This window comes from Leptonychotes weddellii, chromosome 2, assembly GCF_054177405.1.
Source record: "Leptonychotes weddellii isolate Sample4059 chromosome 2, ASM5417740v2, whole genome shotgun sequence".
Taxonomy (NCBI): domain Eukaryota; kingdom Metazoa; phylum Chordata; class Mammalia; order Carnivora; family Phocidae; genus Leptonychotes; species Leptonychotes weddellii.
Window position 1 is genome coordinate 159135283 of NC_138370.1, and position 26366 is coordinate 159161648.

The window sequence follows — 26366 nt, forward strand, 5'->3', positions numbered from 1 at the left end:
CCCGTTTCAGATGAAAGGGTCTGCTCTGCCATGTTCCAGATTTCATTTTTTATAGTCACAGTCTCAAATTATCAAATAAAGTTAATCAGATGTTAATGAAGTTAAGCATTCTTCATATGTATCTTCTACCATTTGGCCTTAAAATGTCATATTTAAAATTAATAGCAACAACATCTTACATTTGCTTGGTGCTTTGCAGTTAAAAATCAATCACTTTCAAATATATCTTCTCATTTAGTCTTACTCAACCTCGTAAGGTAAACAAGAACAAGTACAATAATTTCCTATTGCCTGCCCCCCTCATACCCTCCACCCCCTCAATCACAGATAAGAGAGATTAAATTATCTAGGGACTCACTGCTAGGACAAGAACTCAGTCTAGAGTTTTTCTACTACACCACTACGTTTCTGTTTTGAAAAAGGCTTATGAATATTCTCTTAAAGTAGCTGTACACAGTTGACCTTAATCATTTAACACTCTAACAGGGAAGAAAGGGAAACAGTAGTCAAAGGTGTGTGCTTATCTTCATGATGAATGTGCATTTGCACACACCCAAATGGCAAAGCATATGATGATAACTGAATCACTTTCAAAAGCAATGAAATGGGGTTTCTCAAGAATCAATCACTGAATAATAAATTATTTTGTTTTCAATAAGCACCTGATGAATAAAGCATAAAGATTTTCAAATTAAGAACTAATTCTATCAAACTCCATCACACTTGCAGTCTTGTGCTAAACCTCAGACATTTCCTAATTTATACATACTCTTCAAATAAAAGACTCAGAAAATACATCTGGACAAAACTTAATACAATTCTAGGCATTCAGTAAGAGCATCAATCTCTTGATTCGAGGTTGTGTTGAAATTTTGACTTTTTTTTTTTTTCACATTCTATCATTCCGAATTACAGAAATGGTAGGTCTTTAGGAAGTGATATAAAATAAAACCCTTCACTTACAAAAAAGACCAAAATAAGACTGATGCCCAGCATAATGTCTTCAGTTCTAAAATGAATGTCTTATCGTACCTCCTGCTAGTTTCTCAGCTGCTCTGCCCTGGAAGTAAATCTTGTTAAACCAAGATACAGCAAAAGCGGATATGCCTTTGATTTTTCATTCCCTTCATTGAATCCGTGGATGTCCTCTTTGCATTCTTCCAAAGTGACAGACTCTGGCAGCATCAAGTCTTCTAATCAAGAGGTGGAAGGTTGAGAAGTTTGAAGAGATCACTCTGTAATTTTCTTTTTTCGGAAAGTGATGAAGAAAACACTGTCAGATGGAGACAACTGTATTTGACCTGCCCCACTGAGACCTTTCAGGGAGAAATAAAGTGGAAGGGGATCTGAAGATGTCCGGTGAGAGAAAAGTCGTTAAGAACGCCAAAGTACATTTGAATTCCATTACCTTTTTCAAATCTTCCCACTTTCTACGCCACCCGTGGCTCTGAGTGAAGAGCAATTTACAAGACAAAATGATACATTATCTAGAGATAAATTTGCAAACTGGCAGAAGAAAATTGTCCCAGAGGCTACATTACCTCAAGTTTATTACAGTATCTTGAGTTCTTATTGCATATATTGTTACATGCCTTTTACAAGTCAGGAGTATATATATAGTATGCTCAATTTAGCAGAAGTTATGTCTATTGCTTCTCTCTTGAAAATCAGCAGCATGCAGTGCAATATTTGGTGTGCGGAGTTACTGTTTCAAAAAGTGAAAAACTACTTAGGTTTAACTGAAGAGGGAACATGATCTTTATTGGCTTATATGCAAAGTTTCATTTTGGTTTTATGCAGAGTTTGCATAGTTCATGATTATTTTCTAATGAAAAACTAGATGTGTTGTCAGTGACCTTGAAGAAGATCAGGTGACAGTAGCAAACAGAAAGATTTGAAGAAGAGGCATAACTTTTAAAGTAGAAAGGTCAGCAAGAACTGCCTGAAACAAAAAAAACAGAAAGAATTATTAATATCAGTATTCTAATGGGCAAAGGAAGCCACAACAGAAACACTCCTGCAATGTAAGTCTGGCATTGACACCTTCTCTAAGATCTTCACGTGTGTCCTAAATCTGCACTGAAGCTACAACCTCCCTTCTCTTTTCTGAACATCTTAATGTTAGAACATGTGCAAAATACTATAACGTGCAGTAGAAAGTAACCTGGACTTTTGCCTTGAGCCTTCTTCAAATATACAAGGTAGCAGGAGTTTATAAGAGGTCTAACATTTCAACTTGCTTCTATAAATAAACGTACATTACGAATCCTGGTCCCGTTATTCTAGTATACGGAGTATCTGGCTTCAGGAAATCATTTTGAGATGGAACTAATGTTTATTCAATTGCAAGATGCATAAACATCCTCTTCCCTTTAAACAAAGAATGTAGGCAGCTATTTTAAGGGTAAAATTTAAATTTCTATGAGAGATAACAAATAGAGTAATATGGTAAGCCACTATTTAACTGAACTACATTTCACGTATAAATTATACTATTGAAAAGAAACCAGCTTTAAAGAATTAATCCATTATTAAAAATAACCAAAAAACCTTGTATCTTTACTGTATCATCTGAATGCATGCTCTTTAACTCTCTCAACTCGTTTTTCCTTGTTCTAGCAGAATACACGATGTGAACAATAACCAGAAAATGCAACCCAAGCCCCAATAGCTGCTACTAAAATTTCTGGGTATCTTGTTTCCCCCATAATGGTTATAATGGTTTCCTATAACAATCTTGTTTGTGATTCCTTCACAAGAAGATTGTCTTCAACTGATTAAGGAATCTTGAGTACTTAATATTACTTAGCTTGAAACTTACAGGTTTTACCCGAGTTAAAAAATTAGGCGATGAGTAATGTGTATCCTATGCATCTGAGACTACAGGGCCCGGGCCTGGCAATCTCTCAGGAACTATTCCCAGCCCCTCCGAGTGAAACTTATCCTTACTTCGGCTGCAGCCAGTGATGTCACCTCCATCAGGTTCACTGCTCGGAAAGCAAACACAGCTGCCGCCAGCACTGGAAAAGAACGCACACTGTTTCAACTGCTGGCCTACCCATCAGCCTGACACATCGACTGCTATGCCCACACCCCCAGGAGGGCTCAGAGCTCGCACTTTACATGATTGTCCGCACGCATTCTGAGTTAAGGCCTTGCGATGATGAAACCGTCTGCTCCGGAGGACGGAGTGCCCGATGGCTAGATAAACCGAATCCCACAGGTTTGGGAAAAAGGAAAATTCAGTGGTCTTAAAAGAGCCATTTTATAAATTGCTTCTTTCCTACCTATGACTTAAGCCGTAAGTTCTTAAATATAAAGAAATATATAACAAATATAATAAATACAGACAAATAAAGGTTTATTTTAATGCAGGTATTTCTTACTAATGCAACAGGATTCTGAAAAGTTATATGGAGACTGTATTTGTATATTTATCAGATCATGTTTCGTATCTATCAAGAGGTATCCTGATAGACATGTGCAATAAAGACTTTTCTTAAAAAATATTTTTCTAGGGGCACCTGGGTGGCTCAGTTGGTTAAGCGGCTGCCTTCAGCTCAGGTCATGATCCCAGGGTCCTGGGATTGAGCCCCACTCGGGCTCCTTCCTCAGCAGGGAGTCTGCTTCTCCCTCTCCCTCTGCCTGCCGCTCCCTCTGCTTGTGCTCTCCCTCTATCTCTATCAAATAAATAAATAAAATCTTAAAAAATATATATTTTTCTAGTATTTTGTTGTATTTATACTTTTATATTCAGCATTGACTTTCCTAGAGTGTCATAAATGGATAGGCCTGTGGGGAGAGCTGCTGTGGACTGATCCTGAAATTTACATTAATGTTGGCTATAGGAAAAAGAAGTTGAAACTTTGAAAAAAAATTCTAGGACACCTTAAGGGTCAATAATGTACATGTAGTAGACAGCAACATTTGGATTTTTGTTTCTATCAATCATATGCATATGACAAGAAAGTAATGCTAACATGTAATCCGTCTTATTATATAATCTGTCATAAAACCCCACGCGAGGGAATGCATCATCGTGAACAGCGAAAGGACCCAAATAAGAGGCAGGTACCCTGACAAGGAGATGGTGCTGCCTAAAGATGACTCTTGACTTCTCCCTTGTTTTTTCTTTTTTATCACCAGTGGTGGTAGTTTCCTCCCCATCCAGTAAGTCCTTGAAATTTAGGAAATAAATGGTAAGGAATCTCCAAAATTATTTGGAAGACTGGCTCCTAAGTATATGGCATAGCTAATACAAATATCTTTAAATACATTTTTACTATGGGAATAATAATAACGCCAATGATAATTCACATCAACTCTATGAGTTAAGTACCACTGCTAGCCCCATTATATGAAGATGGAAACTGAGGCCCAATGAGTTTGGAGGACATGTTCGGAGTCCCACAGGTACAAAACAGTAGAGTGAAAACTTAACCTGGCTCTGGAGCCTGAGCATCTAACCATTCACTCTGTGATGACTTTATTGAGATTGAAGGTAAGTAGTAATGACTCTTCCCTGACATGAAAATCTGGGTGCTTTCCTATGAATCATCATCTCTGCTGTCCTTCAGAATGGTTTTCCAGAGATGGCCTGAAGCATGATGCTATGGTGATCCTGGGCTCTGACAGGTAGGTGGTTGTGCCTGAGGAGAAGTCAGCATCCAGACCTCTTAATTTCCCCAGACAGACACTGAGTGCAACCACACCAGACTGGGAAACACAGGCACTTTTCTAGGGTACAACAGATTTTGGGCAGTCTAGCAAAAAAAAAAAAGCATTGCAACTAGTTAGACAGGAGAACTCTGAGGAAAAAAAAAGATGGTACTGGTAAAACAAAATTTAAAAAGTCAAATCAGCTGGGATTATTTAATATGTAACAAGGGATACAAGAGATCAGGGACAAAAAATTTACCTTTTAACAAAAAAGGATAAAACTTAAGTACTTTAAAGTCACTAAGCTTCTAAATTTATAAGAATATCAAAGAAAAGAACTTCTGTGGACCAGCAACTTCTTTATAGATTTTTAAAATCTGGAATCATTTTGACAATGGGGACATTTGGGAAGCTAAGGAATGTGACTGCTACTTCCTTTTTTGTGTATAATTTAATAGAGTTGGTGAAAGCTTGACAGGATGGCCAAATTTTCTGCTCTAGCAGGAAAGAGTTTTACATGGCGGGAAATTGTTTTTCCAAAGGTAGATAAGAGGGGGAAAGAAAGATCAGTTCACTAACTGACCTCAGCATCCCAAGTGCTTATGTGCTCATAACCTTTATTTATCTTGGTGTCACATCACAGAAGTTCCTTTGTGTTTGCTTCATGTTTGATTTGCCCAGCCCTTCCACAGAACACGTTTGTTTGCCAAGGAGTAAAGATCTCCACTTCGGGATATTCTCAACTGCAATCATGCTTCACGGGAAATATAGAAACTCTAATATTTACCTGTCATCTTTTAAGCTATTCTCATTGCTTTAATTCTAAGCAACTCTATCATAAGCATTAAGACACTTATGCTTTAAACTGTTTTTCAAAAGACCCTAATTAATTCAAAATTAAAGCCAGTAATATTTACTAACAATTTCTAAAGGCTATATAATGACTAACTTGAGCAAAAAAGGTGGTTCCAAAATATCCATTCCAAAAAATGTCTGAAATATAAAAACTAATTCGGGTATGCCTACACGAAATGGTCTACTCCGTGGCTCCTTATCTGGATTCACAGTAGGGGAGTTCCCACCAGTCTAGTTCCATTTCTAGATGTTCTATAATTCTTCTCTGATGATTTAAAAAAGCACTCAGGGAAAGCAGACGGATGCTGCCGTGCAGACTGCATTTCTACCTATACACCAGTGACATTTTTATTAATGCATTGAGGTCACAGCAGAGTGCCTAGTTTAGAGCAAATGCATTATTCAACATTCATTTATTTCTCTCTCACTTGAGTTTGCTGGGGGGTTTTAAGTCACAAAATGAGAAAATTTAAATTGGAAGCGGTCTTGAAGGTCTTCCAATTCAACATTTCTTTCACAGTAGAAAACCTCTTAACCTTTGGGTGACAGTTAAAAGCCCATTCTGTTTTGAAAAATCCTAATTATTACTTTCTTATACCTAACCCCCTTCTTTAACATGCTCTAATATCTTTTTGAAATAATACAAAAAGCTATACACAACACTCTTCAAAATTTATGACACACCCAGAAGAGGTTTATTTGCCGGAAAGTCTAAAATCCCGTTGCCTGAGAAATGGTAGCAGAAAACAAGGCTTCTTAGCCTGGAAAGTAGAAGCTTTGGGGAAAGGCAAGAGTAGAAAAAACATGATGATGACCATGGTGTAACAGGAGTACATTTTAACAAGGTATACTGTCCAGAAGTGAAATAAGCTATGTTGTCAGACAAGGACTCCAACACTGAGAGTTCAAGCAGAGGATGAGAACTGCCTATCAGAAACATCTAAAAGAAGTCACAGAATTCCTCTACTTCTAGATTATAAGTATCACTGCCATTCAGCCAAGGGAAATGAGGGCAGACCCTTCTTTCCTAAGTCATATCTGTGTGGGCTTAAAACCCAATTGAGATAGAAAGATAGTAGGAATTGTTAACATCAGTAAGTGGGATCTCTGATTACACCAAGGGTGATGTTTATCTTCATGGCACTTTATTATTACTGTAATTTTCCTTTTTGAAATGCCATACAATTACTCTAGACCTCTCAGCATTCAAGAATATTTTAATATGGTACCTAAACAACCTTCTGCAAGAAAAGGGTCTTCTTCAATTAAGCATTATTTCCACAAACCCAGAGAGGTGTCTTCATAATGCTATCAGTATAAGGTAAGGAAACGAAGTTCTCACGCAGGTCAAATAATTTATCCAATATTACACAACTGGAGAAGGTTGGACCCAGCATTCTGCCAACTTTTCTGCTCTCCACTCATTGTTGTGAAAACCTTGTGCTATTTATTTGAATTTCCTGATAATCCCAATGATTAAAAATAACTGAGCCTATTTTGTATAAGAGAAGCAAAATAATATAATTAATAAGAAATCTGTGCCCTATGTATTATCCTACAGTTGTCTTGTGTGTATATCTATTGTAAGAACTGTAAATAAGAGATAAATCTGTGGCTTCCTGAAAAAAGATGAAATTTTTTTTTGGCTTAAGAGAATACCTAAAAGGGGAAACTCAATCACCAGGAGTCAGAGACTGTTAGCAAAAAGGAAAAGGTTTCGAATTCAGTAGAAGCTGAAGTCCAAAAGAGCTAAGATTTCCATTCTGTAGGGAGGCTCTGTGTCAGTCTGGATTTTAGGCAGTGGTTGGGAAGGGGCACAGAACAGACGCTGAGATATCTGGGGAGCCAGGAACAGAACTGCAGTGTACACGCTACACGGACCTCACAGGTGCTGAGGGATAGTAAGCCCTTGCTCAACTAGAAACGAGGGAGGAGAAATGGACTTCCCTGGGAGCAAAGAAGAAAGACAAGGAATACACTAGTGTTGGGATGTTACACATAAGTATCTAGATCTCAGAACTTCAGTACTTGTTTTCTAAGGCAGATAGATCTATTAAATATTTATGAGTTAAAAACGACAAATAACTATAGACTCAAACTGCAATTACAGATGATGAATGTTAGAAGGGAAAGGGGCTTTACTATAGAAACGTGTGTTTTACAAACAAGCACTTATTACCAGCAAGAATTTCCAGAGAGTTGTATCCTAGGATTCTGTCCCACAAAAGCAGGAGTTGATCTGTAGCTAAGTATCCAGAGAAAGCTCGAACCATCCATTTAAAGGATATGCGAAGTCTATAAACAAAGAAAAAAGAAAATACATTTTACTAGTGGCTTTTCTTATTACAAAAAGGCAATATCAGAAGAGCCAACCAATTCATTGTTTGGGTAACTTCTCTGTGAGGCTTAGAAATCACCTATGCATTTACATCTTACATGCTCTCTCTCTCTCTTTTTTTTTTTTTTTTTAAATATTTTATTTATTTATTCATGAGAGACAGAGAGAGAGAGAGAGGCAGAGGGAGAAGCAGGCTCCCAAGGAGCAGGGAGCCCGATGCGGGACTCGATCCCAGGACGCTGGGATCATGACCTGAGCCGAAGGCAGGCGCTCAACCATCTGAGCCACCCAGGCGCCCTCTTACATGCTCTCTTAAACGCTGCAGAAGGGCAATGGTGAGAAACCATGAGTCTTCAAATTAGTGGTCTCGACATATTAAGAGGAAAAATTATATCTGCTATGTTATAGTTCAGCCTTTGGAAAACTCACTCACTTCTATGTTCTGTTTTTCAGGGTCAACTAATTAGCTATCAATGAGGTGGTCTTAAGAGTCAACAGTTCTTAATAGTTTGAATCATGATTATTTGAATTTTTATTCCAAATACTTAAAAGAGTGCTTGGTAGCTGTATACTTTTCCAATTCAATGAATTATATCCCATTTTTCAGTCAAATGGCTACAAAGGATGAATAAAATAAAACAATAGGCAGGAGTCTTTGAAGACCAAGAAAAATAGTTTTAAAGCTATAAAGGACCTTAGAACTAGATTTCTGATTTCAAACCCTTCATTTTAAAGGGGAGGTTAGCAGAACTCTGAAAGGTCAACCAGAAAATTCAACTGATTTTGAAAAAAAAAAAAAAAAATCCTAAGAGATATGAGACTCCATTATTTACAAGTAGATTATGTTACAATAATAATTTCTCTCTGCAATCAGGAAATGAACTCTGTAGCTTTGGTGCCTTATGAGAGAAACCAGTCCCTCACACTTCTGTACTATCTATTAGCATCTAAACATCACTTGACTGCCCCTGAGTGGTGCTAGGCAAACTCTTTGCTGGAGCTGTTACAATATTATGTAGATAAGTATCTGTGTTATTTTCTTAAAGCAAGAGAAAGGGACCTAGAGATTGCCATTGTTGATGTGGTATTAATTCTTTTAAGACCAAAAAACACCCCCAAGTTTTCAGAAATTCCTCAAGACTAGATAACTATTATTCTAATATAACAAAGTACATGTAGGGAGTAGTATTGACAAATTAAACTTTTTGGTTGGTTTTAGAATATCTGTTTATAAATGCTGAAGAAAGTTTTGGCCACCAGATATTTTAAATTTAAAAAGATCATTTGACTTTTAAGTCTAAATTATTAATGTCATCCAGTTTCATTTTACTGGATCTCTCATAGTGTCTTATTAGAACAATAGCACCACACATTGTGCCCCCTCCATATACAGTGCAGAATTAGTTTCTTAGAAATAGTTTATTGAGGTATAATTTATGGATAGTAAAATTCACCCTTATTAACGCACAGTTCTATGAGTTTTGTTAAGAACCAAATGGAAACTTTAAAACTGAAAAATACAATAGCAAAAACAAAACAAAAAACATCCCTCATTGGATAGATCTAATAGCAAAATGGTAATGACAGAGAAAAGAGCCAGTGAATTTGAATATAGATCAATAGAAAGTGTCTCATCAGAACCATAGAGTAAAAAGGATTGAAAATAAAATGAATAGAGTTTCAGGGACCTCTGGGATGAGACCAAAAGTTTCAACATTTGTATCACTGGAATCCTAGAAGAAAAGGAGAATAAGTATGGCGCAGAAAAAAATATTTGAAGAAATAATGGTTGAAAATTTCTTAAATTTGGCAAAAGACATAAGCTTACAGATTCAAGAAGCTCAGCGAACCCCAAACAGGAAAAACACAACAGAAATCCATGCCCAGCTACATCACAATCAAACTGCTGAGAACTGAAGACAGAGAGAAAGAATATTTTTTCCTGAAATGTTTGGCAGAATTTACCAGTAAAGCCATCCAGGCCTGGAGTTTTTTTGAAGGTAGAATGTGATTAATTAAAAAATGTATACTGTAAACCCCAGGACATTGTTATGGACTGAATGTTTCTGTTGTCCCACCCCTCCATTCATATGTTGAAACTCTCCCCCAGTGTCATGGTATTAGGAAAGAGGGAGGGTCTTAGGGTGGTAATTGGAATGAGATGAAGTTATGTGGGTGAAGCCTTCAGGGTTGGGAATTAGTGCCTTCATAAGAATCATGAGAGAGCTTGTTTCTCTGCTCTGCTCTCCAACCATGTGAGAATACAATAAGAAGTCGGCAGTCTGCAGCCTAGAAGAGGGTCCTCACTAGAACTCAACCATGCTATCACCTTGATCTTAGACTTTCAGTTTTCAGAACTGTGGGAAATGTTTCTGTTGTTTATAAGCCACACAGTTTATGGTAATTTGTTATAGCAGACTGAACTAAGACAGGCATCTATCAAAAAAATGTTTTAAGAAAGGTATAAAAAAAAAGGTATAAATAATAATCCAATAGTAGAGATAAAATGTAATAAAAAATAGTCAATTCAAAAGCAGGCAGGAAAAGAGGAAAAAAAGAATAAAAAAAGACAAATAGGGGCATCTGGGTGGTTCAGTTGGTTAAGCTGCTGCCTTTGGCTCAGGTCATGATCTCTAGGGTCCTGGGAACCAGCCCCGAATTGGGCTCTCCACGCAGTAGGGAGCCTGTTTCTCCCTCTCTCTTCCTGCCGCTCCCCCTGCTTGTTCCCTCACTCTCTCTGTGTCAAGTAAATAAATAAAATCTTAAAAAAAAAGAAAAAAAGACAAATAGAAAATGTCTACCAAGATAGTAGATGGTATCAACTGATATAACTTTAATTCAATAAAATCAATTACAAATGTAAATGGAATAAACACTCCAATAAAAAGACAAATTGCTGCACTGGAAGACCCAACTATACTTTTGACAAGAAAGGCACTTAGAAAATAAAGAAATCGATAATCAATACATTAAAAGTAGAAGGACAGAAAGAATACACCATACAAATTGTAATTGAAAGAAAGCTGGGATGGCTATATCAAACACAGTAGATTTATTATCAGGAATGAAGACATTAAATAATGATAAAGGGATCAGTTCTTCTAAAAACAGAGCTTCTAATGCATGAAGTAAAAATATATATAGCAATGAAGGAAGAAATAGACATATTCACAATTATAGTTGGAGACTACCATTTCTTGCTCAACAATTAATAGAAAAAGTAGACAGAAAATTAAGTTTGTAAAGGCTTGAACATTATCAAAAACTTGACTTTGTTGCCATTTACAGAAAATTCCGCTGAACACTAGTAGAATATGAATTCCTTTCAAATGTACTTGGAATATTCACCAAGACAGGTCACATTCTGGGCCATATAACAAACTCCGACACATTTAAAAAAATTGAAATCTTATGAAGCATGTTGTCTAATTGTAACATAATTAAAATAGAAATCAATAATAGAAAGATATCATAACTTTCCAAATATTTAGAAATTAAACAACACACTTCTATATAACCCATGGTCAAAGAGAAAGTCACAAGAGAAATTAGGAAACACTTCAAGGGGCGCCTGGGTGGCTCAGTCAGTTAAGTGCCTCACTCTTGATTTTGGCTCAGGTCATGATCTCAGGGTTGTGAGATGGAGCCCTGCATCAGGCTCCATGCTCGGGGGCGGGGGAGTAGTCTGCTTGAGATTCTCTCTCTTCCTCTGCCCACCCCTCCATCCCCCTCTCATGCATGCTCTCTTTCTCTCGAAAGAGAAAGAAAGAAAGAAAGAAAGAAAGAAAGAAAGAAAGAAAGAAAGAAAGAAAGGAAGAAAGAAAGGAGGAAAGAAAGAAATGAAAAAACATTGTGAATTGAATGAAAATGAAAACACAACATATCAAAATTTGTTGTGTGGAGGTAATGTGGTGCTTTGAAGGCAATTTATAATAATATTGCTTATATTAGAAAAGAAGAAAGGTCTCAAACTAATGATCTTTCACCTTAAACAAGAAGACAAGAGCAAAATAGACCTAAGGCAAACATAAGGAAGGAAATAATAAATGTAAGAGCATAAATCAATGAAGTTAAAGAGAGAAGAATAATAGAGAAAATCAAAGAAACCAAAACATGGTTCTTTCAAAGAAGAATAAAATTAATAAAGCTCTAGCCAAACAATCAAGAAAAAAGAGAGAGAAGATACAATTATCAATCTCAAGAATGAGAGAGGTGTTGGTCACTGTGATTCTCTAGATATTAAAAGGTTAATTAAGAATATTTAGGGAATATTTTGAATAACTTTATGTCCATAAATATAACTTAGATTAAATGAACAAAGTACAAAGCTTATTCAAGAAGAAATAGATAACCTGAATAGTCCTATTATCTACTGAAGAAGTTAAATTCTAATTAAAAACCTTCAACAGCATCAGTTCTAATTCATAAAAGCCTTTGAAAAATTGATTTCTAGCTTGACAATTAAATTTTTATACTTTCTTCTGCATAAGAATTTTAATGTTTGCCATAAGTCATTGAAATAAATTTGTTCCTTTTCATGGTTAAAGTACATAAATAGCTAGAAAAAATCAGGAGTTTAGTTTCTAGCAGTAAACTAGATGTCTTCATCCTAGTAAAGCCTCATCATATACAAATATTCATTGAACAAGAGTAAAACCAGAGGCCAATTTACTACAAGTTTAAGAAAAAAAGACTTCTGTGCAATATAAAATATTTCTGCCACATTCTTGTTTTATAATCTTAATCATTAACAGAATCTTGTTTATTTATTTATTTATTTATTTTTTAAAGATTTTATTTATTTATTTGAGAGAGAGAGAATGAGAGAGAGCACATGAGAGGGGGGAGGGTCAGAGGGAGAAGCAGACTCCCTGCCGAGCAGGGAGCCCGATGCGGGACTCGATCCTGGGACTCCAGGATCATGACCTGAGCCGAAGGCAGTCGCTTAACCAACTGAGCCACCCAGGCGCCTGCAGAATCTTGTTTTTTAATGGCTACAAAGGAAAGAGTATAATCTCAGTATTATCGATGGGTGATATGAAGTAGTGTTTTATAAAAGGTATTTCTAAGATCTAAGATGTCTGAAATTCAACGGTGCTTTAGAGAAAGTACATATATATATATGTATAAAATTTTATGTATATGTATAAAATCCTTCACTATTGAAACAACTTCATGAGGTAGGAATTCTCTTGATTTTAAAGATGAGGAAGTTGAATTATCTTGATTTAAAGAAAGAAAATGAGACTTAGATGAATTAAATAACTTTATCAGGATTATGCAGTTTAGTAGATAGAATTTAAATCCTGGTCTGTCTCTTAAACCCACCCACACATCCAACCGTCCATCCGTCCATCTGATGTAGATTCAAGTGTGGAGTAAACTAAACTATTGTATTTCCCATTAACTACATTTGTGGTCTCAAAGAGTTAATGTTCCTTTCAAATATGCCTGCCAATAGGGGAAACTGGTTTCACAGAGGGGAAGACAGTGACAAAACATTAATAAATCATTTAGAAACTTCTGTTGCCTTAGACATTGTTATTTTTATAAAAAAGAGAAGAGAACCAATAATATTGAAGTCCAGAGGTACCATACCTACATGTTCACTGATAACTCATATGGAGATAAATGAACAAATGTTCAAACTTTTAGAACAAAATAATCACAGTGTACAATCATTACTAGGTTAATTGATCTAGTTTCCTTTAACAAAAGACAGCAAAGTTTAGCCTATATAGCTTTCATTAAGTTGTTCTCTGAAAAATTTAGCCTAAAGTGACTTAATTTTAGTATTATCACATTTCTTATGTAGTATTTGTGTTCACAAATTTTTGCCTCAATTTTGGCCAACACCTTTCCTTATGAATAGAAATTAGTTCATTTTGGTGACTCTTACATCAGGCACAAAAATCTCAGCAAATAAGAATTTATTAGGATTTTGGAAATTCTTCTAAGAATTTTTGTCACAATGTAGAGCTACACTCTATTACTTGATAATTTTTGTTTTATTGGAGAAATTGTTAGTTTAATTTCTCTAAAGATTATTGTATCTTTAAAGGCGCTTTACAATGATGTAACAGAACTTTCTGATGTCAATCTATTCTTCAATTAGGAGAGAAAGGTACTCACGGTTGAGCCCCAATTTCTCGTAGATGATAGAAGAGCTGGGGGAGATAGGTTTGAAGAAGAGTTTCAAACAGCAAACAGAGGGACACAATACCCTGGATATAATAACAAAACATAAGAGAAATACATATTTTAGTGTTTAAAAATTAACTCTGGCAATAAATTATTCAAATGGAAATGAGGAAAAAATTATCAACATAAATATTTTTATATTTTCTCAGAGTAAAAAACAGGAAATGCTATAATGATCTCTAATGCTTTGTGTTTTTTTTTTTAAGATTTTATTTATTTATTTGACAGAGAGAGACATAGTGAGAGAGGGAACACAAACAGGGGGAGTGGGAGAGGGAGAAGCAGGCTTCCTGCAGAGCAGGGAGCCGATGAGGGGCTCGATCCCAGGACCCTGAGATCATGAGCCGAAGGCAGTTGGTTAACCAACTGAGCCACCCAGGCGCCCCTCTAATACTTTGTTTAAGATACATTTTCCCCCTATTTATGTATACCTACTATTATAGGTATGCTAAGGAACCTCCTTTTTAACACAATAGGATCCCCATATAACCTGGTGTATAATATTCAGAGAATCCAAGGAAAACATCATTTTATAGAAAACCTGCTACTTTGTAAGCCCTGTTTTATCACTTATGTCAGCAAACTAGTTTTTTCTGGCTGCATTCCAGTTTCCAGGTATTTCTCTGGTACTATAGCCACACCCTTGACTCTCTCCCTCCATATGTCCCTTCCCTTCCGGCTGCCTCACCCATCCAGGAAAATATTTCCTGCTTTTCTCACTTTTTCTTTGAAATCCATTCCCAGGGGAAGACTGACTACAGACTGTTTGAAATTTGCATCAGGAAGTTATCAAACAAGCATGTTTCATTACCTTAGTATAAAGAGATATATATATTTATTGAAATCTACTTTGTATAAGGGCATTATTTGTAGAGGACAAGAAGTAACAAATTTAAGCAAATGGTTTTTCAAGTGTGTTTATTACTTGACAACTCTGAATAAAGTCTTTCTTGTAGCTCAACATTCCTCAGGGTTGATCTTTGTGAGGAAGTTTTAATCCTCTTTGTGAGTTTCTAAGGAAAAAAAGGCTGGCATGGTTCCAAATAGTTCAGTCTGGCTACAAGCCAGAAAAGGAGCTGACTGCCTATAAGTCTATTCCACTGAATAAAGAAAGGCAAGAGGCAGGGCTGACCCAACCAATTCACTGAGAAAGGACACCTCAAGGTCAGCATGGAGCTAGAGAAGGAATATCCAGGGTTGCTCGATGTCAAGATTCAGTGCTGTGCACAAGGAAAATACTATGGGTGTATACTGGGCAGCCAGTTAAAAAAAAATTTTTTTTTAACTCTGAAGCATAAAATGATACAGAATATGAGAGTAAGAAATCTGAGGCTAAAAATTAGGTTATTAGAAAACAGAATTATTTGTATATTTCTGATTACTCTAGACTAAAAAATTAATGTAAGATAAGCACTAACTCTACTTGTCTCAGAGAACAGGAACCCAAGATAATTGGTGGTGCTTTATTTGTTCATTAGAGACATCCTGGATTTCTGTTACTCGTCAGCTTTTACTAGCAATGTAGGAGAGCAAAGTCGGAGACTGAGGCAGGTGGACTAGGAATACACAGGGTTAAACTATGCAGGATAAAGAAAAGCGATTCAGTTTAATAGCAGTGACAGAGTCTTCTCTTCAGGGAAATCTGGTAGCCCTGATACATTCCAATTTAGTGTTTCTTCCGGAGAGTCAGTTGAGTTATCCGCAAGTACACCACAGCAGGCCCAAAGGTGAAAAAAGGATAACTAAAGTAAAATAAACACTGTTTTTACTCAGGCTCATGGGTGGGAAAAAAAGATGTGATAAGGGACCAGCCAACATGAAATAGATAAAAATGTTCGACTCCCAATGGCTCCTCTTGGACGTTCATATTGAGGTCAACGGAGCCATCTACTGAACACAAAGAAAGTATCTATGGTAACTGACAATTAGTCAAATATGAAACTGAAAAACAAGTGACAAATAAATGTTTGATTTTCATTAACAAAGAAGGAAGTACGATGATAATCACAACAACAATAATAAAAACAGCAGCCACTTATTTACTGAACACCCGCCAGGAGCCAAGTGTTACCGTGGCGCTCTGTAGCCCTACAGAGATGTATTAACCTCGTTGCCTAGATGAGGATATCAGTGCTCAAAGAGGGTAGGCATCCTTGTCAATAATACAGACATTTTTATATGTGTTTTCTGTTAATATATAAAAGATAATGTAAGTGCAACTGATCAAGACCCTTTTCCTCCCTAATTATCACCATAAATATTTAAATATCAATTTCTTTTCTTTCATTTATTCTGTAGAATGCTTGACATCACAAATTAAAATTTGTTGCTTTATAATTTAACTGAGTAGGAGACTTTTTCTTAAGGAAAGAAAACAGATTAGAGTCTAATTTGATCCAATTTTTATGAACTTACAGAAGGATGAGAAGAGATGGAATGGAGTCTGAAGAAGAAACGCACATACATCTCACGGAATATCTGATACAATTTGGAAGGTTCATGGTAGAGAAAACAAAGCGGTGCAACTGAAAGAATAAAGAAATTAATCGATAACGTTGCAGAACTATTAAAACTTTAGAAAATAAATTAATGAAACATGAAAGAATAAATCAGTATTTTATAGTAATATTCAAAGACAAGTTTAAAGTCATATATATTGCTTTTTCATGTTGAAAAGGAAATATATACACATGTAAAAAGTTCAGTCATTAAAAATTATAAAGAAAGGGGTAATTAAAAACTACCATAATCCCAACTTAACGGAATGACACAATGGAATTACATATAGAGGGATATTAAAAATTCAAAGTAACTTTAAAATCTATGTAAAGTCAAGTCTCTTTTTTTTTAATTGAAATAGTAAGAAAGTGAGACACAGGCAATTCATTTTCACTTTGTCCACAAAGGATCCAGAAAGTTTTTCAAAGTTTTTTATTTTGGAAGTCAGGTAAGTAAAATATAAGATGATTTATGACTAGTGTTTAGAATCATGGTCTTCAACTCATTCAATTTGAAAATAAAAATTCTGATTAACAGTTTAGACTATTAGTCCTTGAGACTGGCGTATCTCACATGTACAAAGACAGTTTTTATGGACTCATAATAAAACAACTCTCAGGCAGAGGATTTATTTCTCTAATGAATGTTGAATTAAGTTTTCCTTTGCACCAATTCTTGGCAATTAAGCACAGGTGGGTCAACTCAATCAGACATCCCACAACTGAATATCAGAAAGTCCTAATCTCAGATGCTGATATGACAACATGATTATTCTGGACTGACATGGTCATGCTTCTCATCTTTTCAAACCTTGAGAATTTTATGCAGCATGAACATATTTACAATGCAGATACATAAAACTGTACTACCTAAATATTAATTTTAAAACACAGTAACTTACTGAGTAATCTTAGCTATGATATAATATAAAACGGACAAGTTAGAAATTCTCAGGCTCCATAATCCATCAGTACTGCCCCTGAGGGCAGTAGGCATTAAGTTATCAGGGAAAGCAATAAGCCAACTCAACTCAATTCCTTTTGACAAAGTGAAAGGAAAAATGATTTAAAAAATTTTAAATTCTTACAAATATAAAAATTCAATTATCTGGAATAAATGGCAGTGCACAGTATTACAGATGAGTAAATCATCAAAAGCTAGCATTGCAAGGGAGAGATTTCACTTTTTCTGAAGGGGAAAAGAGAGATAAATCAATTTTAGGGGAGTAAATAAATACCTACAAAAATAAGCTACTTTTATATATAGAGAAAAAAATTACATTATATACATACACATTCAAAAACTGACAGGCATAACTTTCCGTTTTAAAACTAACTTTAAAAACTTATTTTACTACCAAAATAAATTGCTATTTATTAAAATAGCCCAAATTAAGGTATTCTACATATTTAAAAAGAATAATTCATATTCCAATTGCAACAACCTAAGAAAAAGCAATGTGGAATAAATACATGGCATTATTATAAATTCAAAGTGAAGCTCTGAAATTTATTTACCTTTTTAGGCATATTTTTTCCTTTAACTTTGAAAGTTATTGAAATGTAAAAACCTAAAATCTGAGTCTAAAGATTTTATGGGTTCAGTACTCATTAATTATCATTTCTAGTGAAGGAATAAAAGAGAATTTTAAAATCAGCACTTTTTTTACAAACATGTATAATACAAAACCTTTACAATCAGTTATTATTCAAGATACCCCTACTGTTTGTGTTGAATTCCCTTATATAGCTATGAAATGGAAAAGACTTTAGTCCTTTATATGTGATATGTAAGAAATCTACATGACTTTACTTTCTATTTAAAGCACATTTCCCTATTTTGTTCTTCCATAAAAATGAATTAGCTCATTATCTTTTTAATCAATTAAATATGGTACCATAGGAATTTCTTTGTGAAATCATTAACACACTATACCTACAATAACTTCATTAATCTGCATAAATGGGAGAGGAGAAGGCCAGTTTAAAAATAAAAAGTTTTGAATCAGTTTTCAAATGAGAGAAGTAGTATAATTCTGAAGAAACACAGTAGCTAAACCTGAAGTAGCAAAGCACGACGCGCGGCGTCCCTTGGGGACGCTTTCCGGTTATTCTGGTGTATACTGGTTCTGAATAAGTGTTGTTGCTAAGGTGTGTGGCTGCTTCACGTACATTTCTAAACAGTATAAAGAAACTCTGTATCAAACATTTTGCCTCATCTACTTCCTTAGGAACATTAAACCTTAGCCTACTTAAGTGACCAGACGTGTGAATAAGCAGAGTCGGAGTCAATGATGTATTTTGTTCCCTAAGAATCGCTAGATTTAAACCTTCATTACATCATTAATGTCCTCCAAATCACTCAAGTTCACTTTTTAAAAACTGTTTACTTGAAAAATTCTTGCAGTTGGAATTAAAATAGATAACAGGCTAACATTTTTATTATTAGATTTAAAAATTTATATTCTTAACCTTTTTGGGGTTTTCTATTTTAAATTCCTCACATATTTATAAAAGAGAAATGTGCTGAAAGGTCATTATAACGTTATGTATTATGTTATGAAATTTTGGTTGCTCAAGAGAATAAAGCAGAGTGCCTTGTAATTCAAGCCTGTGATCAACACCATCAAGGGTAGCATAATGCAAAGTTCCTAGGTCTTCCGAACCCTTTTCGTTGTCTGCTAGTTTTAAAAGTCTTAGGTTAGGTCATTCACCATATTGTCTGATGTTGAACACAGAGGGGCTTTTACAAAGAGAAGTGTTAACATGTCGCTGATTCTTTTTATAAAAGTAAAACATTAAGGTATTTCTGTTTAGTGTAAAGGTGGGGAGATAACAGTTGGGGTGACAACACTTTTCAACATGTTTATATGTAATGTGTGACAATTTAAAAATTAAATCGCATTAAGGGGTAGAGCATTCTTCCTTTTGCTCATCTTCATCAAGTTTCTTGCATTCCTCCTTCAGTGACACCTGAGGACGGAAAGGCATTCAGGGTTCTCACGCCTGCACATGCGCTTTTCACATGGTCCCTTGAGACATGCGAGCCTTCAGTGAAACCTGCTGTCTCTGCCAGCAGTCTGGAGAAAGCATAGACTCAAACTCAGTGTTGGCCCTCCCTTCACATTCTTTCTGACCTATTATTTGTTTAAAAGACTTAGGAGAATTAGTTCAGGAATTTAAGCAACCTCATTTTCCACCTATGAGAACTAAATATTAACATGTATCTCTAGTTTCCTTCAGATTAGAACCTGGTCAACACAGAAGCACTTTCACAATATGTTCTAATTTTAATTTGTTAAGCAATCATCATCTGACAAATCGTGATGACCCTTAATTTTTAAAAAAATTTAATTGGAGATATAAACAAATACTAAACTCAGTGTTTAAAAATGTTCACAATAACTTGTTAAGTGGGTGGGTGATGTGGTATAAAGTGTGATCTTCATGTTTAATTTTCTAAAGTGTGATAAAAACAGTGAATATTTTAAAGCTCAACTTACCATACATTGAAAATCCATGGAAAGGGATTACACCTAAAAAAAATTAAAAAAAAAATGTTTTTTTCAATTAGTATACCCACTGAGTTACTAGGTAAGCTTGAGAGGATTAAAACTGAAAATAGAAAGGTTTCCTATTTTTGCTTCAACTTTGTTCATGAATGTCAGAAAGACTTAGTGACAGTAACCAACAACAACAACAAAATGCTTTTTAATACTTGTATAAAAACAAACTAGAAGTTTTCAATATATATCCACTTAACTTTCTATTGATAATGTTGAAAAACTAAAACTATGAATATGTTACAAAAACAAGACAGAAACAGAACAAGGCAGATCACTGTACTAAGTTTAAGAACAAATTACAATGGGGGCGCCTGGGTGGCTCAGCCGTTGGGCGTCTGCCTTCGGCTCAGGTCATGATCCCAGGATCCTGGGATCGAGTCCCGCATCGGGCTCCCTGCTCGGCGGGGGGCCTGCTTCTCCCTCTCCCACTCCCCCTGCTTGTGTTCCTGCTCTCTCTGTCTCTGTCAAATAAATAAATAAAATCTTTAAAAAAAAAAAAAAAAGAACAAATTACAATGGTCTCAGAAAGTCAATAGATTATGTCCTTCCTGAAACAACTTCATCCTGTATATTAGAATCCAATCTGTTAAAAAGATTAAGTGGTTGGCTTACACAAACCAGCTGGGTAACCTCAGGAAAGTCACCGAACTTCCTGAGTTACAGTAACTGCTTGTCATGCACAGGAACTAAGACTGTCTCTGAAATATCATCTAGCTCTAAAATTCTATGTTTAACAATTATGCCTAGAGCAAACACAGAAAAATTTGTGAGATCTAAAGAAAACTGGACATAGAAGGACCTTCCAGTTTAAGAATCTTTACCAACTTAAAGGTCTTTTGCTTCTAGAAACTGAAAAAATTTAAAACCAGATTAGATTCACATTACAAGTCAACATTCCTAATGACGTGATAGCCACCAGCTCGAGTTCCAAGGAGCACTTAGAACGAGAACCCACACACCTCTTTCTTCAAGTTTCTCTCTCTGCTTATATCTTTGGTTGAGTCTCTTTTTCTTCTTATGAATGATCATCTTTTTCTACCTTCCCTCTCTGCTGCTTAATTTTATTTCTTTTACTAATTATAGGCTTTTAACAAATAATAAAAAAGTCTGTCTTTTCTAACTTTTCTACAATAAAATTGTTGACATCTGAAAAAAAACTGAGAGGAAAATGAGTTAATAAATAGACATATTTTGATGCTTTACAGAAATGTAAGTACATATTACATTTTTCTAAATACTAGATCTCAAAGCAGGTGGCTATTGTACAAAATCCCTATATTCTTACTGCAAAAACCCTTTTTCTTTCCTCTGTAAGCTACTGCAGCAACATCTGAACAAGCAGATTAAGGTAGTCAGAAATGGAGTTGTTACTATTATTACTTTCATCTTCTACAAATATGTATTAAGGATCTGCTAAGGATAGGAATACCCTAGTCCAGACAAGCCACTTCTAATTAGGAAGCTTATTGTGAGTGAATTCATGAACTACCAAGCAGGGAAAAGGGATGCATACATTAAGACGACTATTGGCTAATTGCACTTCCCTCACATTTTCCTCAAGTTCTGAAATCTACAGCTGCTCTATAAGCAGCTAGGTTATAAGCTATTTGAGGCAAGGGGCACAATTCATACTGTGTATTATCTTCAGCACCCATCACAGTATCTTTTACAAAATGAGATATAAACTGATGGAAATTTGAGCATTTATAATCAAGTCTGCTAAATAAAATACTAAAGTAGAACAGAGAACAAACTAATGGTTGCCAGGGGGAGAGAGTAGGGAGGGGCATAGGCAAAATGGGCGAAGGGGAGTGGGGAAAACAGGCTTCCAGTTATGGAATGAGTAAGTTACGGAGATGAAAGGCACAGCATAGGGAATATAGTCAGTGGCATTGCAATAATGCTCTGTGGTGACAGACGGGCACTATACTTGTGAGCATAGCATAGTGTGCAGACTTATCCTATCACCCTGTTGGTCATCTGAAACTAATGTAACATTGCGTGTCAATGATACCCATATAAAAAAAAATTAAAAAGTGAAAAAAACATTGAAGTGTAAGATTCATTTATGAATAAGTAATTAACACGTAGGACAGGAAGTTCTCAAAAACTCAGTGTTTAAATGAGAAATGGCCAATGAAATCCTACAGACGTGAATATGAATTCTGTGTGACTCCAGGCAAGTTACTGACACTCTCTGAGTCTCTATTTTCATTTTTTAAAATGGAGATAAACAAGACCAACTTCACTGAGCTGTTCTAAAGCACCTGTGAGTTAATGTCCTTAAAGTGCAATAGTCCAGTATTTAGGACACAGGAGATGCTCAACAACCATAGCTATTTTATGGTCTCAGAAGGGAGAGTACCACTTTTAAGTATCAGCTTAAACCTAAGAATATCTTTTTTTGGTAAGTATTAGATAAGGGTTCACTTCAGCTTAATCAAGATTAACCAGGGCTTACGATTCCAAAAAAGCATGCACGGTCTGCTCTGTTGAAGAAGGACAAAGTGAAATTCTGGCAGACAAAAGTAGAAGGCATAAGAAGCAGTAAAGAATCCATTAACACTCTCAGGCACATATCGCCTAGAACATTTCTTTGATCTCAGAGGTTGTCATGTTCTTGGCCAGTTTTCCAAAATCCTTTCCTTTGCCTCTCATCACTTCAGCCTTTCGGGGGTCAAGTTTCATGCGTGTGGCCGTCATCCAAGAGTGTACTTCTAACAGGCGTTGGGATGCTTGGGACACCATCTCTTCTCTGGCCTTAGAGTTCGGCAAGTCTGCCATAACTGATTATTTTAAGATACTAAGCTTCCTTTGTCTATGTAAAGAAAGTCTAAAATATGAACTGCCTGTCCCATTCAATAGGAATAACTTTCTAAAGTAATGGTTTCATGGACCTTTGACATAGCTCAGAATGGTAAGCATGGTCAACAAAAATAAATCTTGAACTAGATAAGATATAAATAGTAAATATGACTCAGAAAATACACCAAATATTAACATGCTTTGCACTTACTAAATATTTTCCCTTCATTTCCTCACTATCTCTGTTAATACATAGCACTTTTAATTGTATCACAGCTCTCACATCTGACTCACTTTAACATCATTCCAAAGTTTTATACTCCTTCATTTGGGATTACTTAGTACAGTTTATTTAATTCATTTGTGGGAATAATCATTTCCTTTGGTTATTCTCATTCTACATGTAGCCTACAGGTTAAGAGTTGGCATTAGGACAACGGTTATGTTGCTTTCTAGCTATTTCTGTTATCTTTCTGAATTAGAACTTCAGAATATGACTTTGTTACTTTATTTCGTAATTAAAATTTCCCAAATACTGGAACACAACCATATTTAAAGATCAATCTAAAAATCATACTTTAAATACAATTTTCATTAGGCTTTCAATTTATGTCTAAAGTTACACATCAAATAAATTTCGGATTATGAAATGTTTTTAATTTACTTAATTAATAAAGATGACAAAGTACATTGCTATTTATCAACTTGACACTTGTAAGAGGATTTAAAATGACATATTTTCACTATGTGTTCCAAGAGGCTTTCCTAATCTTTGTTGTGAGGGGCTGTCCTGTGTACGGTAGAATGTTTAACAGCATCCCTGGCCTCTATTCACGAGATACTGGTAAAACCTCGCTTCCCCTGGCTCTGACAACCAAAAGTGTCCACAGAAATTGGCAAATGTTTCCAGGGGGAGGGTGAGCGGGGCATGGAATTGCCCTTGGTTGATAACCACTGATCGAGAGTCCCCGAACTCCTCTGCCTAATGTCACTAGCAACTAATTATTTTCTCTTTTCTTGTAGGAAACAAACGGTATTAGCAAATTGTGGTGTTTGTTTATTGAAGTCTCAGTCAGATCTATGTGTATTTCTCCTGTAAGTCTTGTCCCCTTGCTTGTATTCTTGTTCCTCTATATTCTTCTGTATTCACTCCCTCATTCATTTGCTCTCTCATTCAATAATATTTACTGAGCAGTGACTTTATGCTACGCATGATTCTCAGGGCTAGATGTGTTGGTCATCAAAAGGTCCTTGTTCTCTTGGAACTTACATTAGAGTGACATTTTTATTCCACATAGTAGTAAGGATGATCTCTGAATTGGAGAAGAGATGTCACTGAGAAGAGTAGAGTAGGGAACTCCAAAACTCCATCCCTTTGCTAAAGCGATGGCTAGAACTGTTAGATCAACTTCTTTTGAGTTCTGGGATCTAATAATAATAATAAACCTTACAACCAAGGAAATGCTTAATAAAAAAAAAGCTGCTGAATTTTGGAAAGAGAGCATTGTGATATTTTAATTTACCCTACCTACCATTGCCCATTGTCCATGACGATATAGCCCCCCACGTTCCTGAGGCAGCTTGCTGGGCCCAGAGTGAACAATATGGATCTTGAATCGAAAAACTGTGGCTGTGTGCCTTGACCTGTCTAGTAGCTACCTGAGGGACTAGGCTGAAGCGGCCTACCCACTATCAAAAGCCTGTAAGTGCAAACATACTCCCTGCCGCTCCCTGGGGCAGCAAGGACAACAGATGAGGCAAGCAGTAGACAGATTGATAACCTTGGGAAGGAAGAGGCTGGGGAAGGATAAAGGCTTTGAAAAGCTTCTCTCTATTCAGGGGAATCTAGAAAAGACCTAAGAAGCACTTCAGCTTTCACTTCTGCCAGACTCCTAGGCTCTGCATAGGCAGGAAGCAAAGGCTACGATAGAACTACAAATGGCCTCACTAAGCCTTGAAGGAGTACCAGCCTGCAAAGCCTGGGGTAATTTTTTTTTTTCTTTTGGTTTCAGCTGTTCAAGGAAATCTCTGTCAAATTATCAGCTGACCACTCAACTGATGGAACAGAGACTTTAGTGGGCACTCAACACAAAAAACACAATCCTGACAAAAGCAGTTTAGGAGAGTCACTAAACAAACAATTGGCTCACAACAAGCAACAACAACAAATTCTGGGGAGGGAAGACAACCTGGTTCTAGTTACCACACTCTAATAGTCGAGATATCTAGTTATCAACAAAAAATTTACCAGGTGTGCGAAGAAATAAGAAAGTATAGCCCAAGGGGATCAGGAATACACTTATCATGATGAGCACTGAGTAATGTATGGAAGTGTTGAATCACTATATTGTACACCTGAACTAATATAACACTGTATGTTAACTAATTGCAATTAAAATTCTTAAAAAAGGATAGCTCATTCACAGGAAAACAAGAAAGTAACAGAAATTGTCCCTGAGGAATCAGCCCAGACACTGGACTTACTAGACAAAACTTTCTATCAACTGTCTCCCTATCTGACCTGGTCCCTAAGTCTCCTACCTCACCTTATACCAGATTATGTTTTGCTCACTGTCACCAGTCATGCTGGCCATCTTGCTCTTCGAACCATCAGGTATGGCCCTGTCTTAGGCCCTTCACCATGCTATATATTCCCTCTGGAATGTTCTTCTCCTACCTCTTTGAACGGCTCACTCTGCATATTCTGGTCTCTGTCCATATTCTACCTCCTCAGAAGTACTTTTCCTGATCACCTGACCTAAAATAGCCACGCCCCCCACTATCAATTTCTGTTTCCCTTCATTGTTCATGTCCTCACTCTCTGAAATTATTTTCATTAGCTATTTATTTACTTGCTTATTGTTTGCCTCCCTCCCTCAAATGTAAGCTCCTTGACAGCAGGTACTTCGGGTTATTACTGCAGATCACCCAGCTAGAATAGAAGAGGGAGCCAGAGCAGGACTAAAGTATTAAATGAATAAATAAAGACAAATTATATAAAGGGAACAAAAAATAAAAACAAGAGAAGCTTATATAATTCCTGTGAAGAGTCTTCTCAGCTCAGACATTTTGCCTACCGGTTGTTTAGTGACTCTACTGCAGAAAGCCTGTCCACTAACAAGGCCTCAAATGAGGTGAGAGGGTAATGTCCAATGCCACAGTGGTCTGTCATTTCAACCCTAGGAAAGGAGATACAGGGAGGAGGTGCCCCTGTGTAAGCACCTGCCTGGTCAGGGATGGGGAGTGTGTCAGTGAGCTGTAGGCCAGCCTCTCTGTGGGCCCCTGAGACCAAGAAAGCCAGGTCAGTTCTGGTGGCAGTGGTGGCAGAGGTATCCTTAAAGTTTTATTTTATTTTTTAGATTAAAAAAAATTTTTTTTTTTTTTTAAGATTTTATTTATTTGAGACAGAGAGAATGAGAGAGAGCACATGAGAGGGGGGAGGGT

The 26366-nt window shown here is 36.1% G+C and overlaps 1 protein-coding gene across 4 annotated transcripts in view; it reads right to left on the minus strand.

Moving 5' to 3' along the window:
• Positions 1–1261: 1261 nt before the first annotated feature.
• TBC1D19 (TBC1 domain family member 19) overlaps positions 1262–26366 on the minus strand; it is a 150484-nt gene continuing 125379 nt past the window's right edge. For all 4 annotated transcript variants that reach the window (XM_081812523.1, XM_006739782.3, XM_006739784.3 and 1 more), the window contains 6 exons: positions 20055–20087; positions 16469–16578; positions 13985–14076; positions 7694–7809; positions 2950–3020; positions 1262–1942 (listed from right to left, as the gene is read on the minus strand). In XM_081812523.1, coding sequence (XP_081668649.1) covers positions 1868–1942; positions 2950–3020; positions 7694–7809; positions 13985–14076; positions 16469–16578; positions 20055–20087 — 497 coding nt within the window. In that variant the 3' untranslated portion in view covers positions 1262–1867. The remainder of the gene's footprint in view (positions 1943–2949; positions 3021–7693; positions 7810–13984; positions 14077–16468; positions 16579–20054; positions 20088–26366) is intronic.